General features: G+C 51.4%; 1 protein-coding gene across 5 annotated transcripts; it reads right to left on the bottom strand.

The window, feature by feature from the left end:
- Nucleotides 1–1796: 1796 nt before the first annotated feature.
- Nucleotides 1797–20457, bottom strand: KMT5A (lysine methyltransferase 5A). Of its 5 annotated transcripts, none has more exons than XM_070386279.1 (8): nucleotides 20301–20457; nucleotides 14845–14966; nucleotides 13595–13751; nucleotides 10284–10503; nucleotides 9816–9903; nucleotides 6906–6965; nucleotides 4475–4665; nucleotides 1797–3707 (listed from the first exon to the last, which is right to left on the bottom strand). In XM_070386279.1, exons 1-8 carry the CDS (start codon nucleotides 20308–20310, stop codon nucleotides 3497–3499), a joined length of 1059 nt encoding a protein of 352 aa, XP_070242380.1. In that variant the 5' UTR covers nucleotides 20311–20457; the 3' UTR covers nucleotides 1797–3496. The 5 variants fall into 5 exon arrangements, with proteins under 5 accessions (XP_070242380.1, XP_070242381.1, XP_070242379.1 ...); XM_070386280.1 differs by lacking the exon at nucleotides 20301–20457 and adding an exon at nucleotides 15213–15345; XM_070386278.1 differs by lacking the exons at nucleotides 14845–14966; nucleotides 20301–20457 and adding an exon at nucleotides 15213–15725 and having other exon boundaries at nucleotides 13595–13670.
- Between the last annotated feature and the right edge of the window lie 3783 nt (nucleotides 20458–24240).

The following is a 24240-nucleotide window of genomic DNA, read 5'->3' as shown; positions in this document are numbered from 1 at the left end:
CTCCCAAAAGAAGTTGGCAACCTTTAAGTGTCAGTCCAGAATGAGATTGCCACAGCACAGGGGCTTCTGACTCCTGGAACCCTGTATAATGGTGCATCCCTGACTAGGTTCTCCCCTCTTAATAGTGGGTAGGGAGGAGGAAGATTTCTGCCCCTTGAAGGTGAGAACTGACTTGGGAAACAAATCTGAGCATCCTGACTTCAGAATGACAGATGCTGGGATGTGGGTGTTCGAATGCCAGAAGGTAAGTTCTTGGAGCTGGGCCCAGTGTGACCACATTCAAGACAGACAGTTGCTCCCACACTGCAGGCTTCCATCTCCAAACCCTGAGCCAGGAGAGCAGGCTTAGAAGCAGTTATCTGTCAGTCCGGGGCACTTGTAAATACTGAATGATAGAAACCACCCAAGGGACTTCCCTGGTGGCCCAGAGACTGGGACTCCACGTTCCCTGTGCAGGGGTCCCAGGTTCGAGCCCTGGTCAGGGAACTAGATCCTGCATGCCACAAGTAAGACTCTGTGCAGCCAAATAAATTTTTAAAAACACCCCAAATTTTCATCTTAATAATAGCTGATTCCTGAAGATTATCTTTGTGCAAGTACTTTTATGTCTTAAACTCAGTCAATCCTCACAATCACCCCGATGCAAGCACCAGTATTGTCTCTATGTCACAGGAGAGGGAAGTGGTGCCCAGAGAGGTTAGGTAACCTGCCCGAGGTTACACAGCGGCAAAGTGGGTGAAACCTGAGGTTCGGTTCCAGGGCTGAGCACTTGGCTACCAGGCCACACTGTCCCCTCCATGGTAAGGTAGTAGTATATGATGACTGAATCCTCGAGAAACCCCTGCAAGGCGGGTAGGTAGAGGCCATTCCCAACTTGATGGACAGATTTCAGAGGGTAAGTGATTTGTTCAGGGCAACGGCTGACAGATGCTGAAACCCTATGCCAGGAATGGATCTTTCACCTGTAAACCAAGGACCTTGCCCTCAGTTCCAACCTGCCTCCAGTGCCTTGGGGCTGAAGGAAGGCAGCTTCTTGGGGGTGGACTGTGGTGTGGGGGTTAGGGATCAGGATCTGGGATACTTCCAGCACCAGACAGGGAAGGTTGATGACTCTTGAGACGCCTACCTGAGAATCTAGCACATTAGAAACAATGACAATGACAATAGCTAAAATATATGCTACATGCTGGGCCCTCTTCTCAGGGGGCCATGTGCTTCATTTTTAATCTCCACAAGCAACCTCTGATTCCTCATGATAAAAGTGAAGAGACTGTCCCCTAGGACAGTCACCAAAACTGACTCAAACTGGTTAAGTGGCCCTTTTGTAAAATAAACAGGGGGGACTTCCCTGGTGGTCCCATAGTTATCTACCAGTCAATGCAGGGGACACAGACAGGTTCAATCCCAGTCTGGGAAGATTCCACATACTGAGGAGCAATTAAACCCACGCGCCACAACTACTGAGCCCAAATGCCCTAGAGCCCGTTCTCCGCAACAGAGAAGTCACTCCAATGAGAAGCCTGCGCACCACAACCAGAGTAGCCCTGCCTCATCCCAACTAGAGAAAGCCTGAGTACAGCAACAAAGACCCAATGGAACCAAAAAAAACAACAATGGGGATTCCCTGGTGGTCCAGTGGCTAGGACTCCATGCTTTGACAGCTGAGGGCCCAGGTTCAACCCGTTTGGGGAACTAAGATCCCATAAGCCACATGGTACAGCCCAAAAGAGAAACAGAAAGTACATTACCTTTTTCTACCCCTGCTTTGCAAAAAACAACAGAATGACACAGGTAGCCTCGCCTGGCAATAAATATTTTAATTTTTGTTTCATTTTTATGATGACAAATAATTTTCAAGTTTATTTCCTTTTCTTAAATACAAAGCTAAACCACAAACAGGTACAACCAAGACATTTTATCTCACATTTACACACTCCCATCGGATCCTCCTCCAATTTGCTGACCACTGACCAGGCAAGTGTGGGATTGGTGGGTGGGGGTGGGTGTGGGAGGGGGAAGACTTCCTCAGGTAGCACCGTCGTGAGGCCGGGGCTGGGGGGCATTGAAGTCGAGGACAGGTTCTCATACCTGTCTCCATTCACATTTACCTGGGAGTGGGCGGTGGGGTGGGGTTGCACCAGACCCCAGATCGCAGCTCTGGAGCCCCAGGCCCCTGAATTACAAGTTGACAGAAGGTGGGAGTCGGTCCCCCCTTCAGGAAGAAGCTACCCACTACTCCTGCTGTCACAGTCGAGGTGAAAACTTGACCCTCAGCCATGATCCCTGGGCCTGCCAGCTCCCCTGCCCCCTCGCAGCTAGGGCAGGGGCCCTGCCTCTCAGGGCTTTGTAGGCTCGCTCTTTGGTTCATGGCTGCAGCTTTACAGGAAGGACACCAGGCGGTCTGACACACGGAAGCCTTGACAGCCGGTCTGGAGCTTTCAACCCAAGCAGAATCAGGTTGGGGTTGAGGGGGTGGGGAATTGGGTAAGTAATTTCTGGTCCCACTACAGAACTTTAGATTTCTGATTAGAATAGTGTACCATCTCATATCTCTTCTACAGAAGCAAAACCAAGGGTGGAAAAAGAAAAAGCCGAACTAAAAACAACCCAAAACAAAAACGCAGCCACTTCACTCACTTCAAGACCTATATACATGTAAGTTGTCTTCTGTGGTTTTTTTTTTTTTTTTTTTTTTTTTTTTTATCATTATTTTTTAAAATAAATTCAGTGTTCACATTTCTATAAAGAAACTAACCCAGTTTCGGGAAACCCTGCCCCTGCAAGGGCTAGGTAAGCAATGCTTGTCCCTGCCCACGTCTCCTTTGATTCCCCGCCCTGATGTGTGAAGGTGCCCGGAAAAGTGGCAGCCCGTGGAAGAGTAAATCGAGGCCTGGCCCGTGAGCCACCGGGTCAGTAAGCTTTCGAGAAAGCAGAGGGGAAGACTATCTTACTGTGAAACCTTTTTTTAAAAAATATTCATACACTTCAATGTGCGCCTGTCGAGATGTCAGGAAAAACAAGAGCTTGGGAACATCCCATCCGGGCCGCGGGGAAGGCAGTGTCTTCCTCGCGCCCACCTGGCACTGGGATGTTGGGGGGGGCAGGTATGTGGGGAGCGGGGGAGAGAGTCCTGGCTCTTCGTTTGGAGGCAGGTGCGTTGCCCAGCTTCCTAGTTCATGTTCGACTCTTTCCTCTAAAACCTGTGCCGAGTCTTGGACTGCATGCACGGGAAGCACAAACGTTCGACTTGTATGCAAAAAAGGTACAAAAACAACTAGAATATAAAAGATTTGGTAATATAAGGCCATCTGTTCAAGTCCACCTTGGAAACCTGTAACAGATATTTAAATACTACAGTGAAAAGGCATCTTAATATACTTTTTTCTTAAAAACATCTGAAGTAATCTGCTAAGATTAAGTGTGTAAAAAAAAAAAAAAATCAATTCCCTTTGAGGGCACTTTGTCCTTAGAATGGGGAGGGGGCGGGACCGTTGGGTTAATGCTTCAGCCAGGGGTAGGCTTCAATGGAAGCCCGGCTGCGGTCCCCATAGTCATACAGAAGCTCCTCCCCGGCCTCGATGTCACGGGAGGCGATGAGGATGAGGTGAGGCACGCCGTCGATGTCGTGCAGTTTGGTTTGGCAGTTCCCACATTTACTGTGATTGATCAGTCTTCCCAGGCGATTTGTCTCTCGGGTTGCATCCACGCTGGCGGGGAGGGAGGGCGACAGAGGATTAAATTGATAAAGAGGCTTTTGAACCCAGTCTGAGTCAGGCTTGCTCTCAGCTCTGGTGGGATGATGGTGATTTATGGCCGTGTTTTTGGGAAAGCAACTCAACTCAAAAAATATATATATGTAACTTTAAGAGCCCAGAGGGGCGTTGGGTGTGGGGTATTTGGGCGGGAGATGGGGGAGTGTAGATGGGAACGCAAAAGACTCTGTGGAAGCACCAGAGATGACTGTGGAGTTCAGCATAATAAATAAATGAATAAAAGTCAACTCTGTTGGTGAGGGTAGGGGAGAGGCTATGCAGGATGGTGGGGGCAGGCGGGATATATGGGAACTCGCTCTGCTTTCCACTCAGTTTTGCTGGGAACGTTATAGTACAGTCTATTAAAAAATAAATAAAAAACAATCAGTGATATCGTCGCATAGGGGACAGAGAAATAGCGATTCCCAGGGCTGCTCTGGTCACATGCCCCAGGCAGAAGGCCAGGTGAGCCCCTCTGCGGGCTTTCACGTGACTAGTCCACCGCTTGGTGGCTGAGATTGCCTCCAGAACCGCTTCAATCACCAGAATTAAAAATGGAAGTGGTGTGTGTGGTAGGAAGAGTTGCACTGCAGCTTTGAAAAATGGCAGCAAGAACCAAGCAAGAAGCTGGAGCCAAAAGAAGAGTCAGGATGCCCTCGGTGGCCCTCTGGTTGCACCACTGCCAGGGTGGGAAGAGCCACTTGAAGCCCCAGGGGACTTACCAGTAGGTTTTGCTCAGATACTGAAAATAGTACATGTAGCAGCCCGTGGAGGGGTCTTGTGCGTACAGAGCCTCCCGCTTCTTGGCGTCGGTGATCTCGATGAGGTCCCCGTGGTATTCCACCACAAACTCACCCCGGGAGAACTGCTTGGTGGCGATGACGCCCCTGCCTTTGCCGTCGATGAGGTCGATCTGTTGGGAGGTGCCAAGAGGGAGGGTTGGTTCATAAACAGCAACAAATGCCACCGTGCGTGGCCAGCAGCTTGTAGTACATTCTTTGAACAGCCTTACTGCAGGTGGTCATAAAATCCACTCATTTCACACACATGGTTTGAAGGGTATCATTCAGCACATTATTGTTGTTTAGTTGCTAAGTCGTGTCCAACTCTTTTGCGACCCCATGGACTGTAGCCCGCCAGGCTCTTCTGTCCATGGGACTTCCCAGGCAAGAATACTGGAGTGGGTAGCCATTTCCTTCTCCGGATCCCTGGCGTCCTCCCGACCCAGGGATCGAACCTGTGCTTCCTGCATTGGCAGGCAGATTCTTTGCTACTGGGCCACTAGGGAAGCCCATGCAGCATACACAGTTGTGCAACCATCGCCAGAATCCATCACCCCAAAGAGCTCCCTTGTGTTTGTTTGCAAAGCACTGTTATGTGGGATCCTGAGAAGTCTGCTAGGTGGGTGCTGCCCCATTTTGCAGGTGAGAAAACCTGCAAAATTAGGGATTAGACAGGCAGAGTCATGTGTCTCCAGCCACCAAGCTAGGAAGTGATGTAGCACAGACTCAAAGCCACATCCTGGCCCACTCTTTAGGGGAAAAGTAGGACCCAACATTCTGAGTCTCTCCTTTAGTCCATAACGTACATGCCTGGGTTTCTCCTCCATTTTATTTATTTATTTTGACCTCCTCCTGCACTCCATTTTAAATGGAGATGGAGGGTGACTGGCTGAGAAGCCCAGAATGAAATTCAGATTCCCCTCAGTGGCAGGTGGAAACTGAAGCTTCCCATCCCCTGGGTCCTAGCCCAGACCCATCTGGCCACTACCTCTGAGACTTCCTCCCCTCTCATGCTCCCACTATGTCTGAAATATACTATAAGAATAGGGGGCGGCGCTAGTGGTAAAGAACCCATCTGCCAATGCAGAAGACATGACACTGGGTTTGATCTCTTGTTCAGGAAGATCCCATAAAGGAGGAAATGGCAACCCACTCCAGTATTTTTTCCTGGAGAATGCCATGGACAGAGGAACATGGCGGGCCACAGTCCATAGGGTCGCGAAGAGTAGGAGACAGCTGAAGCAACTGAGCACGTGAGAGAAAAGCAAATCTTCCTGGGCATTGCCATTTCCCAGGAAAACAGTATAGAAAAAACTAGCCTGTCCTTTTAAAAGTTTCCCCACGTGTCATGCTAAATGAAAGAAGCCAGATACAACAGGCTACACATTCTATGACTCCATTTGTATGAAATGTCCAGAAGAGGCTAATCCACAGAGACAGAAAGCAGACTGGTTGTCAGGGGCTGAGGGCAAGGAATGGGAGTGACTACTGGTGGGTCCGGGGTTTCCCGTCGGGAGGACAAAAGGGTTCCGGAACTAGACAGAGGGGAGAGTTGCACAACTGTGAATGAAGAATGTACTTAATGCCAGTGAATTTTACACATAAAGAACGGTTACGATGGTAAGTTACATATATGTGTATAAATGTCATCGTGATTAAAAAGAAATATTTACTGGCTGTGTCAAATCTTAGTTGCAGTGCATGGGCTCAGAAGTCGTGGCACTTGGGCTTAGCTGCCCTGTGGCAATGTGGGATCTTAGTTCCCTGACCAAGGGTTGAACCTGAATCCCCTGCACTGGCAGGCGGATTCTTAACCTGGACTGTGAGGGAAGTCCTTCGTTGTGAAAATTTTCCTCAGGGGCATCCCTGGTGGCACAGTGGGTAGGAATCCACCTGCCAGTACAGGAGACACAGGTTTGATCCCTGGTCTGGGAAGATCTCACAAAGGCGGAGCAGCAAACTAAGTCCATGCGCTGCCAACTCCCGAGCCTGTGCTCTAGAGCCCAGAAGCCTTAGCTACTGAAGCCTGCACGCCCCAGAGCCCGTGCTCCGCAGAGAAGCCTGAGCACATCAACTAGAGGGAAGGCCCCACACACGGCAGCTAGAGAAAAGTCCACACAGCAATGAAGACCCAGCACAGCCATAAATAAATAAAAAGTTTCCACAGGACAGTATCTCATTACATTTCCTTCAGGAGGTATTCCCTTAAGGATACTTTTAGTGTTCAGTCCCTTGACAGCTTGCAACAGTCTGCCTGGTCACAGTGATATCAGAAGGTTAAGGCAGCATGACTCCTGCATGGGCCTCTGGACCAGGGAGGGCCAGACCTCACAGCCTCAGCCTCCACGCAGTGGGCCCTGCGGCCCCTTACCTTCATTCCTTCTTCCTTCCCGCTTTCAATCAACTCATCTATTCTTTTCCTTTCTTCAGACTGGGTGGGGAGGGAAAGAAAAAACAAGAAGTGCATCAGCATTCTCACCAAGGCCACTCCGGGAGTCCCAGCCGCCACAGGGTCCGTTCATAGTCAGCCTCCATGGCATCGGTCTCCCGGCATGTCCAGGCCACCAAGCCCCCATCCTTTCCTCATTGCCCGTCTAAGGTGGGCTGTTCACCACCTGGCGTTCAGGTGGGCCAGGAGGGGGACGGGGCGGCTCGAGGGCAGAATAGGGCTTGTGGCAGAATGTGGCCTGGGGCTATGCTCTATTTAGCCCACACAGACTTTTACAAAATATCTAAATTGTGGACATGTAAAAATCAGGACTCCAACTGCATATAAAATTAGCCAGGGCTAAATTGATCAGAGGCTGCACCGCTTGAACAGGAGGTGTGTACCCACCCATTGACCATGTCCACCCTCTGTTCGCCGTGGCATTTCCTGGCCGAGAACAGCACCTGGACGTAGTGAGCCCTCAAGGCAACAATGCCCTGCCCCCACATGCACAGGCGCAACCACCTTGTTAAATAATTAGTTACAAGTGTGCAGAAGTAGATGGGAGTCATCGTGGGAAAACTGGGAGACGTGGTGGGCAGTGGGGACAGGGACTATCCTACTGGGACAGAATGAGACAGAGGAGACGAGCTGGGGCCAGGTGAGACACCCTGAATGTGCAGCCAAGGAGTCCATTTTACTCGGGGGGGTTGGTGGTTTGGGGACACGCGAACAACTAGCTCCAAGCGTCCTAAAGAGGAAGGCAGCAGTAGTTGGTCCTTGGGGGACTGAGGGCCTGGAAAGGGAGCAAGGTGTGAACCAGGGTGAAGGCAGGAAGGACTCGAGACGTGCCCAGCCGGAGTCAGCAGGCTGCTCTGCATGCCAGGCCCGGGGCTGGGCTGGGCTGGGCTGGTGATGACGCGGCCAGGGCACTGCCAACACTGCAGTCCCTGCCCAGTGCAGGCTGTCATCCACCCAACGCTGGGCCAACCAGAGAAGGGGCTCCCACAGCAAAGCAACGAGGGGTTCAGGGCATCTCTCCAGGGCCCTGTTTCCACCCTCTTGCCCTGGACTTGGACCTTGGACTGAGCCCCGCCTGCTCTGTCTTCAGCCACAACGAGGAGTCTTCGGGGCTCTTTGTTTGTTTCGCCCACCTACCCACACCCTTCCCTAATGCTGTGTCCACTTCGGCTTTGGTTGGCCCAGAAGGGCAGTCAGGTCTGGACCAGCCTCACCCGAGAGGAGACCCGGCTGCCCTGCCTTCGGGCCTCACCTCTGCCAGCCGCAGCCCCACCAGCCTGGCCAGCCACCACCTGGCCGGGGTGCCCACTCGACAAAGCCAACACAAACGGTGGTGGGCAGAGTGTGGTTCTCCCTGGCCTCTGGCTCTCCATCCAGCCACACAGTGGGCCTGATCGCCTGCAGACCAAGCTTTGGGGAGCCACTGCCAGCTGCCTTCCGCTCGCCTGCGGTAGAATTCAGCACTCTGGCCACACACCCACTGCAGCTTCCACTCCTCCAGAAAGAAAAGCCCCTGGTTTTTGTTTTCTTTTTTAATTAAAAAAGGCCAACTCAGGCTTCCCCGACCCTGCAGCCCACAGCGGCGCTGGGTGGACCCCCAGGTTCCCTGAGTGGGCTCTGTAGCTCCCGACCGCGGCTGGGAGGTGTCCCGGGTGCTGGGGGCTGGCACCGCCTTGCCCTCTGCAGTGCTGTCTCTAGGCTGACCTCGCACAGCCTCCCACTGCAGGCAAACAGCTTGTAACAGCTTGTTCTTGGCTGAAAGACACTGCCTTTCTAAGGAAATACAGCCAGAGCTTCTCTCTGAGGGGAGAAAAATGACACCCTCCCCCCCTTTTTAAAAAATGAAGTCTTGTCAATTCAAAGGAGACACAGAGATGCTGCCTCACCGTCTGTACAGCTACAGATTCAACGTCCAAATGCAGAAGAGTCTGCGGGTTGAGAGGCCGGGGTCCCCCACCTCCCTGGTGGGGGCGGCAGTCCTGAGAGCTCCTCCCAAGCCTAGAGGTTGCTCTGCTGCCCTTGGGTGGGAGGGGGGGATGGAAGCAGCTGGGGGCTGCAGGGCCAGGCCACACCCTGAGTTTCCCTAACAGAAAGGCAATAACCACACCTCACTGCATCAAATATTGATCGACTGTGCACAGCTCAGCACTCTGCAAATACGGCGGGCGGGGGCCTTACAGCCCAGTTGGCCTTCCTGCCTGGTTTTCACAGGTTCTGTGGCTGCATGGGGAAGGCCAGAGAGGAGCCCCGGGAAAGGACAACACGGGGGAAGCAACGGTGACAAGGGTTAATAGGTCCTCACTGCATCCCAGGCACGGTTCTAAGTGTTCCATGTGCGTCCACTAACGTGCGTGACCCTCCCAACCACCAGACAGGGCTCGACTACATCATCCCATTTCATAGATGACACGGCAGAGAGCGGTTAAGCCCTGAGGTCACACAACCAGAAAGTAGTTTCCAAGCCAGTGCTCTTCATCATCTCGAAACATAAAACCTCTGGACAGCAGACAAACACACCTCTAATAAACCACGCAGCCCACCCCAGTCTCAGGCTCCGATGGCCCTGCCAAAGCCACTTTCCTTGGAGGTCCTGACTTTCCATGCCCCACACTACAGGCGAAAAGGCTCCTTCACAGAAGCATCTTAACTAAGCACCACAGTGACCCAAGGGAGTTATGACGACCCCCACTAGACCCAGGAGAACATCAGGGCCGCGGAGGCCAAGAGACTTTTCCCGTGACAATGCAAAGAGAGCTCAGGTGGTGCGCAGTGAGCACTGCCCACTGGACCACCCCGCCCCTTTGAGAGCCGATTTGAAACACGTGACCCTACCTGCAGCTCAGCCTTGCTCTTCCTGGAGCTCCTTCGCACAGGGTAGAAATCTGTGAGCTTGCGATTCTGCTGTGTTTTTCCTTGAGCTCTGGGGTGGGAAAGGAAGAGGAGGAACCAAGCGTTAGCTCTGAAACCATGTTCACAGCCAGGAGGCACGCGAGCCTTTAGGAGCAGGCTCCTTGGAAATCGGGTCACGTAAAACACCTTTGTCCACTGTGGCCCGGGGTCACTTCAGCTCGCCTGCCCACAGCAGCCTCAGAAAGAGCGCCAAAGGCAGGCTGCCTACTCTCAGCAGGGTGGGGGCTCTGGACCCTAGGCAGACCAGGACGCGGCAAGTAATGGTATCCCTGGTGCTGTCTCGGGAATCTGAGCCTTAATAGCTCAAGGGCCTGAGAGGGTGGACGGCCTCCCCCCAGCTGGTACCCAACAGGTCGCCCTGCGTGAGAAGTGGCTCCAGGGAGCACTTACTTTTTCCTGGGGGCCTGTTTGCCCCTCACAGGCTTTTTCAGGCCCTGCTTGGCAGCGGCTGCATTGGGAGTATCATAAGACGAGGTCGGGGTTTTGGGAGGTTCTGCAGCTTCAGATTTTTGGTTTGGAAAAGGTGCCAGGGGACCTCTCCTGGCGTCTTTGATCTTCTGTTCCTCGGCCTTCATGGAACTTCGTATTGCATTCCCAGAGTTTCTTTTCTCTGTGGGCAGAGGGTGGGGAGAGACAGGCTGACTCTGGACCTGACACCTCCCACTTTCCAGCCCTCGGCTGCTTGCTAAGGCAGGCTCGGGGAGGAGATGGGGGGGTGGGGGCGTGTTGGGCAGTAGTGCCCTTGGGCTGTTAAGCCTGGTGTCCACTAACCAGCATCTTGGGGAAAAGATCTGGCTTTACTTTTTGACCCAGACACTAGGCAGAGCTTTTGGTCTCTGCATCATTTTTTCCGCCCCCTCTTTTCCAGCTTTGCTGAGGTATGATTGATCAATACAATTATAACATATTTGAAGTGTTAGACCACGGTAAGTTGATATATATATATTGTGATTGGATTCCGTTCTTGTGATTAATCAACCCATCAGGTCGTCTGCAGCTTGAGGGAAGAGCCTTTGAAGCAGAAGTGTCACAGCCAGCAACACTGGCATGAGGGCTCCATCGATGGCTTTTGAGGAAATGGGCTCCGGGGCGGGGGGAAGCACAATTCCCACAGGGTGGGGCAGCATTGGTAGACAGAAGTAAGGTGATAAAGCAGAACCTCTCCCCAACAAAGACCTCTTCCCCAAAGGCTAGCTCCCTGGCATGATTCATTTCAGATTCTTTTTTTAAATCCCTCTTCTAACAGGGTCGAAGCGTGGCATTCACAGTGGTTCTCAGCATGGTGCCCCAATACCGGTTCAGTGTGTCGTGTGGGACGTCGCCAATGACTTGTTACTAAAAATACTCATGGAGCACCAGTATTGGACTGTTTTTTTTTTTTTTCCATAAAATTTTTTTACTTTTTAAAAATAAATATTACATTGCTGGTGGGAATGCAAAATGGTGCAGTCACTTTGCAAAAAAAATCTGGCAGTCTTCAAAATGTTAGAGAGTTATCACCTGACTCAGCAGTTCTAGTTCTAGGCATCTATCAAGAGAATTAAAAACATATGTCTACATAAAAACCTATACACGAATGCCCGCAGAAGCTTATTCAGAAGAGCTAAAAAGTAAAAACAACTCTAATGTCCATCAACTGACAAAATGTGGTCTATCCACACGATGGAATATTATTCAACCACAGAAAGGAATGAAGTACTGACACAGCCTACAACATGTATGAACCTTGAAAACATTATAATGTACATGAGACCAGACACAAAAGGTCACATATTTTACAACTTCATGTATACGAAATGTCGAGGTCGGGCAAATCCAGAGATGGAAAACAGATCAGTGGTTGCCTAGGGCTGAGAGAAAGTAGGAATGGGGAATGATTGTGAGTAGGTACAGGGTTTCTTTTTGGGGTGATGGAAATGTACTGGAGTTTGACAGAGGTGATGGCTGCACAAATCTGTGCGTATACCTAAAACCAGTGAACTGTACCCTTTAAAATGGTGAATGTCAGGATATCTGAATAATAGTTCAACAAACAAAAGAAAAAAATAAACACATCAGCAGCCATCCGGACCGTTCTCCAGGTGGTCCAGATACACTGTCTCCCTGACACAGACAGACAGTGCTCCCTGACACACTGTCTTGAGTGGAATAAGAGGGGGTTAAGGCCAAGACGTCAGGCATAAGCTTAGGAGTGGGTGGTATTCATGAACATTAGCTGTCACGTGAGCCTGTGTCAAGGCAGGAAAAAGGATGAGAATCATGGATAGACGCCCAGTCTATGGGGGTCTCCTCCAGTGTTCATCCAGCCCCCCATTTAAATTGGCACCATGTAGTAACACTTCGAGTCAAATAAGCTAACTTGTGCCCCATGTCACCATTCAGGACAATCCACATCCCGCCCCATCCCAGAAGGGCTGTGAGGCTGGCTTACGGCATCTAGAGAGAGGCCCTTCCCAAGTCTCAGTGTGGTTAGTGCTGGCCTAAGTGCTGCGGAAGCAGGGATGCAGGGAGGGGCAGGCTGTGATGCTTCCGGTCCAGTGGAAAATGGGCTGACAGTATGGAGCGCTCACAAAGTCCCCCTCCCTTTTCTTTTGGCTGTGCCATGAGGCTTGTAGGATCCTAGTTCCCAGACCAGGGATTGAACCTTCTCCCCTGACAGTAAAAGCACAGAATCCTAACCAATGGACCACCAGAGAACTTGCTCACAAAGGCCTTTTGCACCCATGCTTTAACTGGTCTTCAGGCAGGACTCCTCTCTCCCACTGATGAAAAACTGAGGCTCAAAAAAACGTAGCAACCTGCCTGTGACCCTTCCTTTCATAAACGGCAGAGCTAGGATTAGAACCTAAGTCCATTTGAAATAACATCACCAGGGGGAATCAGGCCAAGGGTTGGCTCCTGCCCCTGGTTCTCAGATCTGGACCAGAGGTTGGGCTACCCCATCCCTTTATGGCACTTTCTGTTAACAAATACAAAGCTTCCTTGTACAGAGCTGCTGGAGCAGCTGGTAGCTGCTGTTTCTTTAAGGCAAGTTTTAGAGCACAGTAACTGGGGAAAGTTCACCACTAGCCCCCATCCCCACCCTCACCCCTACCACCGCCACTTTAAAAGGGAATATTTGGGTTACAGCAAAATTTCCAACAGGTTTCGGCATGTTTTGCAAGGCCAGACAGAACTTTCAATAAGTATTTTCTTGCTCAGCATTTTAACTCTAAATCTCATTCTGGCGTACGCGGCTTCAGAGTAGCACTGAACACTTGAGTGGAAAGAACCTTTAGAACTGAGATCAAGGCCAGCTCAGAAAAGAGAAGGAAGTCAGTTCCTTAGGTTCACATGACTCAGCTGCAGTACAAGTGCCTGGTCTGGACAACCCAGACTCATCATTTCTGTACTTTTAGCGCCTGTAAACCTCTCTAACGACATGCCAGCTGCCTTATTTTGGCAGCTTGGCAAGAAAACCAAGCTTGAAGGACATGCTAACTCTTGTAAAAACAGGGAAAACCTGTTAGACCAATAGGGCACACGCCCTGGAACACGCGGCTCTATTCCCCCCATGTCTATGTTTCTTAGACAGGACATGATTCAAACTTTGCAAGCTTTGGCTTGAAAAGATTGGATAAGGAAACCTAGCATACAGACATTATTACTGAGGATGCAACCCGGTCAGCGGTGAATAGAGCAGGGCCATTTCAGAGGCTTACCGTCGCGTTTCCTGTAGATTCCGGCTAATGGCTTCCCCTGGCATTTGACTTCGTATTGTGCAACTGAGTTCTCTTCCTGAAGGGGGGAACGCATTCCAGAGCATTTGTTCGGGCTCATGTAGGTATAGATCTTTGATTGCCCGGTAAATACATTCTCCTAAAACGACAAATGCATATTCTGAAAGAGGCTTGAAGAAGAAGATCTTACAACATTTAGACGGAGAAGGGGCAACCGGAATCCAAAAGACAAAAAAAAGGAAAAAAACATGGTTCAAAAACTGGGTTACTAGGGGAAGCCTAGTAGTGGAAGGTTTAGAATCCCCCAGGTCCAAGTTGGTCTCTAATTCCAGTCTGTTAAGGAGGGCAGGGGGAACATCTGGCCAGCGAAGAGAACCAGCTGTCCACAAAGATCCATAGAAGAAGGAGGCAACCTACCAGTAATAAGAAGGTTAGAGTGACCAGGGCAAACGAGGCCAGAATTGGAAGGGCTGGCCTCTGAGCAGCAGCTGACTGCCCTGGCAGGAGCTGCAGGAACTCCAGCACAGACAGGCCTCAGGGAACCTGAATAACCACTTCTTGGACCTGAGGTCAGCTAGCTGGTAGGACTTGCCAAGACTGTCTGAGCCTTCTATGAGCCCAAGCCCGGCCCGTCTCAAATCGTGCAGTCCTAGGACTGCGGGACTGGGCTGCGGCTGGGGAATTCTCTCAGGCTAACTAGGCGGGTGCGGAGCTCAGCAGACCAAGGCATTTAGGGCGGTTACTCTACTGCGGTGGGCAGGCCGGTGGGGCGGTACGGGTCACCGCTGGTGTCTCTGGGTGTGGGGCCTCTCCTCTGAGTAAGCACAGACGGGAGGAGGGCTTTCCCAGAAACACTGCTGGGCCTTTCTGCCTGGTGAGCCATTCACCAAGTCAGCGAAGACCTGTGACCTCCTCGAGGGCCCCGGGCAGGCCCCGCACACTCTGGGAAGGCGCAGCCGCCACCGGGATGGCCGGGTCTCGGGGTGTGGAAATGCCATAAAGACACAAACTTTTCCGAGGTCGGAGCTTGCCAGGGTCATGGCGGAGCGAGTGGGGACGCCACTCCCAGGCAGGCAGCAGAAAAGGAAGCTGCCCGGCCGGGCGCCCCGCCCGCACCCCCGCCCCAGGGCCGCGGGCGCGCCCACGTGCTCTCGGAGCTGGGCCCGCGGGGGCGCCCGGCCGCACGGCCCCTGGGAGCGCGCCGAGCGAGTGCGGGAAGGGTGCCTGCTTACCCCGTTGGTGCGGGGCCTCCCCGGGCCCCTCCGCTCCACCATCTCCGGGCCCGGGGCCGTCGCTGCCACCGCCGCCGCCGCCGCCGCCGCCTCCACCGCGCGGGGCTTGGACATCTTCCTGCCTGGAGAGGGGGACCCGGGGGAAGCGGGGGAGGGGGCGCTCAGGGCGCGGCGGGGCGGGGAGCGGGGCCGCCCGGGCCGGGCGCCGCGGCGGCGCCTCCCGCCGCAGCCATGTTCCGAGGGCCCGGCGGCGGTGGGCCGGCCGGCCGGGCCGGGCCGGGCCGGGGCCCGCGTCGCCCTCCCGCCTCCCGGCCCGGCCGGGCCCGCGCGCGCCGCCCCCCCCGCGCGGCCGGGCCCGCCACACCCACCTGCAGCCCGGCCAGGCCCATGGCGGCGCGCCCCTCGCCCTCGCCGCCGCGGCCCGGCCACCAGCGCTGTCGCTGCCGCTGCTGCTGCTGCTGCCGCCGCCACCAGCGCCGCCGCGGCGCCCCGGGGAAGGGCCGGCGGCGCCCCACGGCGCCCCCTTCCCCCATGGCCTGCGAGGCAGGGCCCGGCACCCACGCGCCGCGGCAGCCCCGGCCGGCCCGGGACCGAGGACGCAGGGAGGGAGGCGCTGGCGGCGCGTCCTCCGCGGCCCGCCCGCTCGCCGCCGCCGCCGCCCACCGTCCGCTCCCAGCCGGGGAGGGGGCTGGCAGGGGCGGAGTTGAGAAGCTCCCCCGGAGGGAGGGAGGGAGCGAAGGAGGGCGGGCCCGCGGCCGCGACGAATCCCAACTCGGGCGCGCCCCCTCTCGCGCGTCCTCAGCCACTCGGGTAGGAAGGGGTGGGAAACATGATAATGACAGCCCGGGCTCTCGGCCGGCCGGGCTCCCACTCTCGCTGGCTCCACGGATATTTCGGGAGACCCGTCCGTGCCAGGCGCAGCGGGCAGCGGTGAACGAAAGCCCTCCTGTGTGCCTGAGTCTGTGCCCACGGAGCGTTTTCATGGGCATTTAACCTTCCCGGCAAGCCCCTAGGAGCCAGGTCCTGCGGGTAACCCGTTTATGATGGGGATGCTGAGGCTTCAGGGAGATGCAGGGGCTTGCCCAGAGCCACAGAACTAGAAAGTGATCAGGTCAGATGTCAAACCCAGGCGGGCTGCACCAGATCCGTGAGGTCCCTGGGGAGATGGAGCCGGGAATTATAATAACATGTTTGCTGGGCGCTTCTCTTGCATACCTTGTCATTCAAACCTCTCAGCAGCCCTTTGAAGGTAGAAACCTTATTATTTTCTCTTCCACAGACAGGGAAAACCACCTCAGAGAAGTGAGGAGCTTGGCCAAGTTCTCAGAACTAGAACTAGATTTCCAGGCCAACAGACCCCAGAGCCTACACCCGCAGCCACTAACTTACCAGTTATAGAAACAGGTAGGGAGGAGCTAATGGTGTTGCAGAAGGCTTATTAGCAGGTCACCCAAGTGTCCTGTCCCCCCATGAGAAATGTCCTAGGAGGCAGTGGTTCCAGGCACTGTGGTATCTCGGCATAGATTACTGCCCTGAACCACTGTGCTGTAGCCATTAGGGTTTGAGGGCTCACAGCCAACAAAGAGTCCCTGCATTTGTGCAAAGTCATAGATGCAAACAGACACCTCAGGGCATCCAGCCTTCGGTTATGGCCTGGGAGGCAAAGATTGGGTATCTCTCCCTGCATCTGCTCCAGAGGTGCTTTGTGACAAAGGCCAAGTCTCTTCCCCAGCCTGGGCTGCAGCATCCTCATGGATAAAAAACCAAGATCAATGAATTCCACAACTTACCGAGGGCACCTTCCAACACCCACATAAACAAATGGCTATCACTGTAAGTAGCTGCCTCCTCCTCCTCTTAGAAGGGATTAGACTGTGGATTAAATGGTAAGACACTGCTCAGGACACAGCCTCCCAAATCAGCTCATGCTTTAGAATCCTTCACAGGGCTGGGGAAGTCCCTCCATCCCCACCCAACCACTAATTCCAGCAGGGTAGGGTACTCTGCCCACTTGAATATCCAAGAGACTATGCAGAGACTTAGGATTCCAAAGGGACATTCAGGTTGAGCCATTTGAAACAGTGTCTGTTACCTCTGCCTGGCAGAGAGGGTTTGTAGTTTGTTGCCAAACAATCAGGGGCATCTTGGTTTGGAGGCAGGAAACAGTTGCTCAAGTTATCTTGTCCATTTCTCACACGAATTTTCACTCCCCCACCCCATACACATACCCATGGCTACATCTTCCTCTATTTTAGTGCACAGATGCAGAGGATACACTAAAATACAAGTCTAGCACCCATTCCTCTCAACTCTGCAGCTCTAGTAGCTAGAAAATGTAGTACCAATCATTCAGTAAAGTTGTAGAACAGTTTCTTGTCTCTGTCATGAGGTTCCTATGGGCATAACAAATACATATACCCAGTCACAGAAATAAAAACTCATAATGGTGCCCAGGATCTCACAGAAATAGAATTCATCACCAATGATACTAATCTCTAACATTTACTGAATATTTGAAAGTGTTAGTCACTCAGTCGTGTCTTACTCTTTGAGACCCCATGGTTTCCCACATTGCAAGCAGACTCTACCCGCTGAGCCACCAGGGAAGCCCCTTTCATTTTTCCCATCACACCAAAATCATTTAAATTACTATTTTAGTAGTAGTGCATTTAAAAAATAGTTTGCTTAAATTAATCTGTAGGGGGAAACAAAGTGAACCTTTTGGCCATTGAAATAAATACTTAATAAGGGTTAATAATAATTATCACCGAGAGCCAGGTACTTTATTATGTCAGTTAATCTTTACAAACTGTTATTTTCCTTTTTCAGAGGTGGAAGCTGAAGGCCAAAGTCACTGGACATACTCTAGCCATTCTGTCTCTCTGCTTGTTCCACTTTACCTCATTTTTTTTTATTATTTTTTTTGATGTGGACCATTTTTAGTTTTTGTTGAATTTGTTACAGTGTTGCTTCTGTTTTATGGTTTGATTTTTTTTGGCCTGGAGGCATATGGGATCTTAGCTCCCCTGGCCAGGAATGGAACTCTCACCCCCTGCACTGGGCCACCAGGCAAGTCCCTCTACCTCTCTTATTTAGCCAAAGTGAAGAGGAGAGTTCCCAGCTTCTAGCATAACAGGCTTAGGAATCACCTTTGTAATGTATGGTCAGTAATTCTCACTGAGTCACTTGACCTCCCCCCCACCACCCCATTTGTAGTTATTTATTTCTTAGGCTTCATTATTCTTGCAAATCATTAAATTGGGCATTTAGTGTAATCAGATATTGAATTATTTACAGTATTTCAAATGACGGGTCAGTCTTTTTCTTCTAGAAAAGCAGTCTTTGTTCACAGCTTGTAGCTCACTTTGAGAGCCCTGCTAAGTCACATGAACATAATGTTCAGATATCTGGCAACTCCTCTCTGGTTTAGAAATTTTACAATCATGTAAATATTTACAGCCTCAAGAGTATTCATTTGGGTAGGATCTGTCCTTCTATCAGTCGGCCTCCTACTTGGTCTCCCTCTTTCTATTGTGACCGTCTCCAGTTTATTGGCGCTAGAGTGGTCCCCAAGAACACAGATTTTCATCATGTGCTTCTTACCACTCCTCCCATCCCTAACCATACCCTTTTGCTTTTAGGATGAAATCCACAGTCCTCACTGTGGCCTATAGCAGCCTTCCCACCCCTCTGGCCTCACTGTGCTCTCTGTCTGTGTTCATTGTTGTGTCTTTAGCAAAGGGCCTGGAACACAGTAGGTAATGAATAAATGCTTGTCAAATGAATGAATTAGTATTTTAGTGTCTTGAGTTTGAGGACAGCAGTATACATTTTTTATGCTAAAGCATCTTCATATTTATCAGTATCTTAGTCACATAACTCTTAGGCAAATGATTTATCTTCCCCAAGCCTCAGTTTCTACATCTGTGAAATGGAATAGTATCTTCTCATAAAGGGTTAGGAGGGTTACAGCCTGGAAACATTCAGTAGCTCGCTTCCCTGGTGACTCAGCGGGTAAAGAATTCATGCAATGCCGGAGACGAAGGTTCAATCCCTGGTTTGGGAAGATCCCCTGGAGAAGAGAATGGCAACCCATTCCAGTATTCTTGCCTGGAGAATTCCATGGACAGAGGAGCCTGGTGGGCTACAGTCCAAGGGGCCACAAAGAGTCAGACATGACTGAGTTACTTTCACTTTCATAATTTTATTCAGAGTTGTCAGATAAATTAGCCAGATATTATTAAATATACTTTTAGATGCTTAACACTTTCCTGAAGAAGAATATTTGAGGCATCTTACTTTTCTCTGTGGACTAGATTATGAAGCTCTTTAACTTGAAGTTCACTATGCCTTATTTCTTAATCAAAATCTAGCTAAGTCTTGTTCCCAAAGACCCTAAAGGGATGCTACGAGAATAAATGATGCAACTGGGTGCAGGGGCTGAAAACAAAGAAGCCCAATAAATATCTGCTGAATGAATCCTTATTTTGTTCATTATGATCGCCATGGGGAGCCTGGGCTTCCGTAGTGGCTAATACAGTAAAGACCTGTCTGCATACTGCATTAAGGCAAATTCCTACTAACGTGTAATACCCCAGGAATTTTGAGAAAAATATAAAACCTCGACTTATTTCTTTTACATAATAATTCAAGTGAACTGTCACGCTCAAGTTTTTGCATGGAGACACAGCGGCTGGAAACGACCAAGCGGTTAGCGATCACTTTGCCGCATAACGTGGGTCTGTCCTGACAGCAAACTAACTGTGCGAAGAACTTCAGGCAGAGACATCGACTCCCTCGCGGCAGCATAACCCCACCCAAGCCATCTCCCGTGGGCAGGAGCCCTGATCAGCTGCGGCGCGAAGGGCCGCGCCGGGAGGTGCCAGGGGACCTGTTTCACCCCAAAGTGGGCCAGCGGGGCCCGTCCCCGCCCCGGCGGCGCAGAGCTGACTCAGAGAGTGGAGAGGGAAAGGAAAGCGCCTGCCGCGGTGTCCACTCGGTCGCGCTCCCCACCAAGTAGGGTACCGATCTATGCCCTCGCCTCGGGATCACGTCCTTTCCAAACCAGAGAGAGCCGCAAAGCAAGCGAAGCCTCGCCCTCCCCCTCATTTGTATCAATGACAACCATTCCCTTGAGGCGCTAGTCGCTTTAGTTTCCAAACATCTTTGACATATGGCCCCGCTGCCTCTCGAGAGGCAGGTCACCAAGTGTCCACTCTTTAAAAAGGGGAAACCGAAGCACGGGAGTGGGAGGGGTTTCTGGGGGCTTCTGGAGCGAGGGTGGGGAAGAGGTGATAAAGGTTCCGCAGCCCCTCCCCCCGCAACCCTACTAGTCCCCGCGCGCCTTCCGAGCAGCCGGCGGGACTGCGCCTTCCCGCCGCTCCCGTCACTTCGGTGTCGCCTGCAGCGCGACCCCCCAACCCAGCAGCCCCGGCGCTGGCCACCGGGGCCAATACCTCTAGCCATGACCCTGCTCTGTCACCGCCTAGGATCTCCCGGGAAACGCAGCTTTCGAAAAAAGTTGCAACAACTGTAGCCAACTGCTCCGCCGGGTCCCGGCTGCTGCCCTGATTGGCGCCGCTGCCCGTCTCTTCTCAGGCTGCCCGCCGTGATAGGCAAACTCTGGAGGGAAAGCCCGCCCTTTTCCCCGCCTCCTCAGCGGGGGCGGGGCGAGCGTCCGCACTTTCTACAAACGCTTTCGGGACAGGTCTCAGCGGAGGAGGAGGGAGGGGGTTTAAATTTTACCGTCTCTCCGCGTTGATTGGCTGTGCTGGAAGGGGAGCTGCCCTGCCATTGGGGGGCTCCAAACTCCTCCCTCTGGCGGTGCTGAAGCTCCGCCCCGGGGAGATTTAGTCACGCGGCTGGCGGCCCCGGCTCGGTGTAGAACCACAGGGGACTTCCGGTTTTTCTCGGGTTTGACCGGAACCCGACCTTTGACCCCTCGACCCCCCCTTATGGGAAGCTTAGCCCCCAGCAGTTTAACATCCGAACCACCTTTACCTTTTCAGCAGTTTAATCCATTCATTCCTACGTTGCAAGGTTTATGGAGTCTGTTCTTCCAGTATACAAAACCCGCGGGCAGAGTTCTTAAACTGACTTGAATCAGCCTCCCCGAACCAGGGCGATCCTAGCCCAACATACCCCAACTGTTTTACAGATGGGGAAACAGAGGATCAGAAGGAACAGGTAACTCACTTGCTGCCCAACGTCACGGAACAGTTTATTTCTGGGTCCTGGATCAGTCTTTTGAGTCCTAGTCCACTAGAGGGCTTCCCTCACCCCAGGGAAACAAGCCTGCGCCTTTCCCCACCCAGAGGAGCCTCGGTCGGTTAAGTCCCTGAGAAGCACAGGTATCCTAGGTATTCTTTGCTTTGAACACAGATGAGGTGTTCAGTTACAGCTCTTCGCTGGGGATCCTTCCTGGAGATAGGAGCAGAGGTCCATTCTCTCTCTTTGGTTCCCGAGATGATTTTGGAATCCCCACCATTGCCCAAGGACCCTATCATTTGCACCAGGAAAGTAGAAGAGCAAAACAAGGTGATATATGTGAAAGCACTGGGGAAAGTAGGAAGCAACACTTGTCACTCACTGTGCTTTTTGGTATATCATTTCAGCTCTCTGGTCCTCAGCTTATCCAGCTGTCAAATGATGGAGTCATCTGTGATCTGCCAGATTCCTTCCAGCTTCCATAGATATACAGAGGTTTTTACTTTCACTAAAATGCATTAATTCAACATTTATTGAGCTGTTTATTGGCTCTGTCCGATTCCCCAAGGACGCAGTGGCAAATAAGACAGATGCCTAAATTTTTTAGGAAAGAAATAAGAAACCACTTTTTAAAGGTAGTATTAAGGGGCTTCTCTGGCAATCCAGTGGTTTAGATTTTCACTTCCAATGCAGGGGGCACAGGTTTGATCCATGGTCAGGGAACTAAGATCCCAAATGCCATGGGGAGCAGCCAAAAAAAATTTAAACAAATTTAAAGATAATAATAGTGATTAATGCTGTGGGTAAAATGAAAATAGGGAATTTTACAGAGCGTGTGTGGGGAGATGGCTGCTTCTATAGATTGGTGAAGTTGAGAAATCCTCTTTGAGTTCGTGACTTTAGGTTGTACCCTGAATAAGTAAACCCCAAGGGAGAAGATACTCGCAGGTAGAAGAAATAGTGAAAGCAAATCCCCAGAATTGGGGATTAGCTTTGGTTGTTTTAGGAAAGAAAAAGAAACCCAATGTGGTTGGAATTGAGTATATCATGGGGAGAATGGATGGGGCTTCCCTGATAGCTCAGTTGGTGAAGAATCCACCTGCAGTATAGGAGACCCCGGTTCAATTGCTGGATCAGGAAGATCCTCTGGAGAAGGGAAAGGCTACCCACTCTAGTATTCTGGCCTGGAGAATTCCATGGACTGTAGTCCTTGAGGTTGCAAAGAGCCAGACACAACTGAGCGACTTTCACTTTTGGGGAGAATGGAGGGGATCAGGCTGGGAAAGTAGGTAGGGGCTAGATCGAATAGGCCACTGAAGGCTGTGCTGGTCTCTCAGCTGCAGATGCACTCTTCTCTACCCTGCCCAGCAGTATCCATCCTGCAAACTGTATTGCACCTTTGTCAGCTAGTTTTAGGTTCTGTCGATAGGAGAGGAGACTGGAAGGCAGAGGGAGGGACTCACTCGTGCATGCCCTTTTACTTGCTATTCCTATCATGGTAAGTAATGACATTTTGCTTCTGACAGGGCATTTGGTTCACTCTCCAGGTTCGTTCCAGAAATAGCCTCAGTGCGCTACCTCAGAAGTGCCAGCAACAGCCCCTTTTCAGAGTTCTGAGCCCCAGCTTGGCAGGGCCCCTCCCCTGCCAAGGGGAGGCTCTTGAAGGACCAGCACCAACATCATGGTGCCCCTTTCCCAGAGGCATAAGAACCAGCCCTCCAGGAATCCTCTTCTGATTCTTCTTGCTCTGCTAACCCCAACTGCTCTCTTTGTTCTCCGGCCCTAGAAGTAGGAACTGCTTCCTGCTGTTATGATTAAATTACTTCAATGTTCCCTTTTTGCTTGTTCAATCCTCTGCCACCTGTTTAATGAATTGCCTATTTTAAATTCTGTTTTCCTGACCAGACCCTGATGGACCCAAAAGCCATTAATAAGGACTGAGATTTTTATTGCAAGTCTGATAAGAAACTACTGCATGATTTTCTGTTTGTTTAGTATTTATTTGGCTATGCTGAGGCTTAGTTTCTGCACACAGGATTTTCGTTGCATCATGAGGGATCTTTTGTTGCTATGAACTGACTCTCAAGTTGTGGCTCTTGGGCTTAGTTGCTCTGCAGCACGTGGGATCTTAGTTCCCTGTCGGGGATGTGAACCTTCGTCCTCTGCATTGCAAGGCAGATTCTTAGCTACTGGACCACCAGGGAAGTCTCCACTACATGATTTTAAGCCAAGGGTAGATGGATAGATTTGTGAATCTAAAGAGTAATTTTGCAAACAGTTACGCAAACAGAAGGACTGCAGATAGCTACTTAAGTGACAGTAATCTGCACTGAGACCTGGAATCTTGAAGTAACGTGACATGCTTTAGGAATGTCTATTTAATGATCTCCATTTTCCTAAGAGGGCCATACCATGTGGGTGTAATCACTCCAGTGCTGAGATGATTTTCGGAGAAGGCAACGGCACCCCACTCCAGTACTCTTGCCTGGAGAATCCCAGGGATGGAGGAGCCTGGTAGGCTGCAGTCCATGGGGTCTCGAAGAGTAGGACACGACTGAGCGACTTTACTTTCACTTTTCACTTTCACGCATTGGAGAAGGAAATGGCAACCCACTCCAGTGTTCTTGCCTGGAGAATCCCAGGGATGGGGGAGCCTGGTGGGCTGCCGTCTATGGGGTCACACAGAGTCGGACACGACTGAAGTGACGCAGCAGCAGCAGAGATGATTTTCCTTACTCTACTGTTATTTTACATGAATATTTGCTCCAGGCTTTTGCTGTTGTTAAATACTTTAAAAAATTTATTTATTCATTTATTTATTTTTTGGTTGCACTGGGTCTTTGTTGCTGTGTACTTTCTCTAATTGCAGTGAGCAGAGGCTTCTCATTGTGGGGGCTTCTCTTCTTGCAGAGCACTGGCTCTAGACTCCCAGGCTCAGTAGTTGTGACTCAGGCTTAGTTGCCCCTCGGCACATAGAATCTTCCCAGATCAGGGATCCAACCCGTGTCCCCTGCATTGGTGGGCAGATTCTCAACCACTGGACCACCAGAGAAGTCCTGAACACTTTTTCATTGGCATGAGTTCTTATAAGGTTCTACCAAATAGGGTTATGTGTTCCACAATCATGGCTACTGTAATCTACTAACTCCCTTCATCTGTGAGTGCTGGGAAAGATCAAGGGCAGTAGGA

The sequence above is a fragment of the Bos mutus genome, chromosome 17 (assembly GCF_027580195.1).
Source record: "Bos mutus isolate GX-2022 chromosome 17, NWIPB_WYAK_1.1, whole genome shotgun sequence".
Taxonomy (NCBI): Eukaryota; Metazoa; Chordata; class Mammalia; order Artiodactyla; family Bovidae; genus Bos; species Bos mutus.
This window is presented reverse-complemented; position numbering and strand designations above follow the sequence as displayed.

Excerpts from the sequence above, each read along its gene's own strand:
- KMT5A (XM_070386277.1), bottom strand. The coding sequence starts at position 15,377 with ATGGGGGAAGGGGGCGCCGTGGGGCGCCGCCGGCCCTTCCCCGGGGCG. Across the intron at positions 10,504-13,594 it reads AATCTACAGGAAACGCGACG|AGAAAAGAAACTCTGGGAAT; the intron begins GTAAGCCTCTGA and ends CTCTGCCCACAG. Across the intron at positions 3,708-4,474 it reads TATCTGAGCAAAACCTACTG|CGTGGATGCAACCCGAGAGA; the intron begins GTAAGTCCCCTG and ends CCTCCCCGCCAG.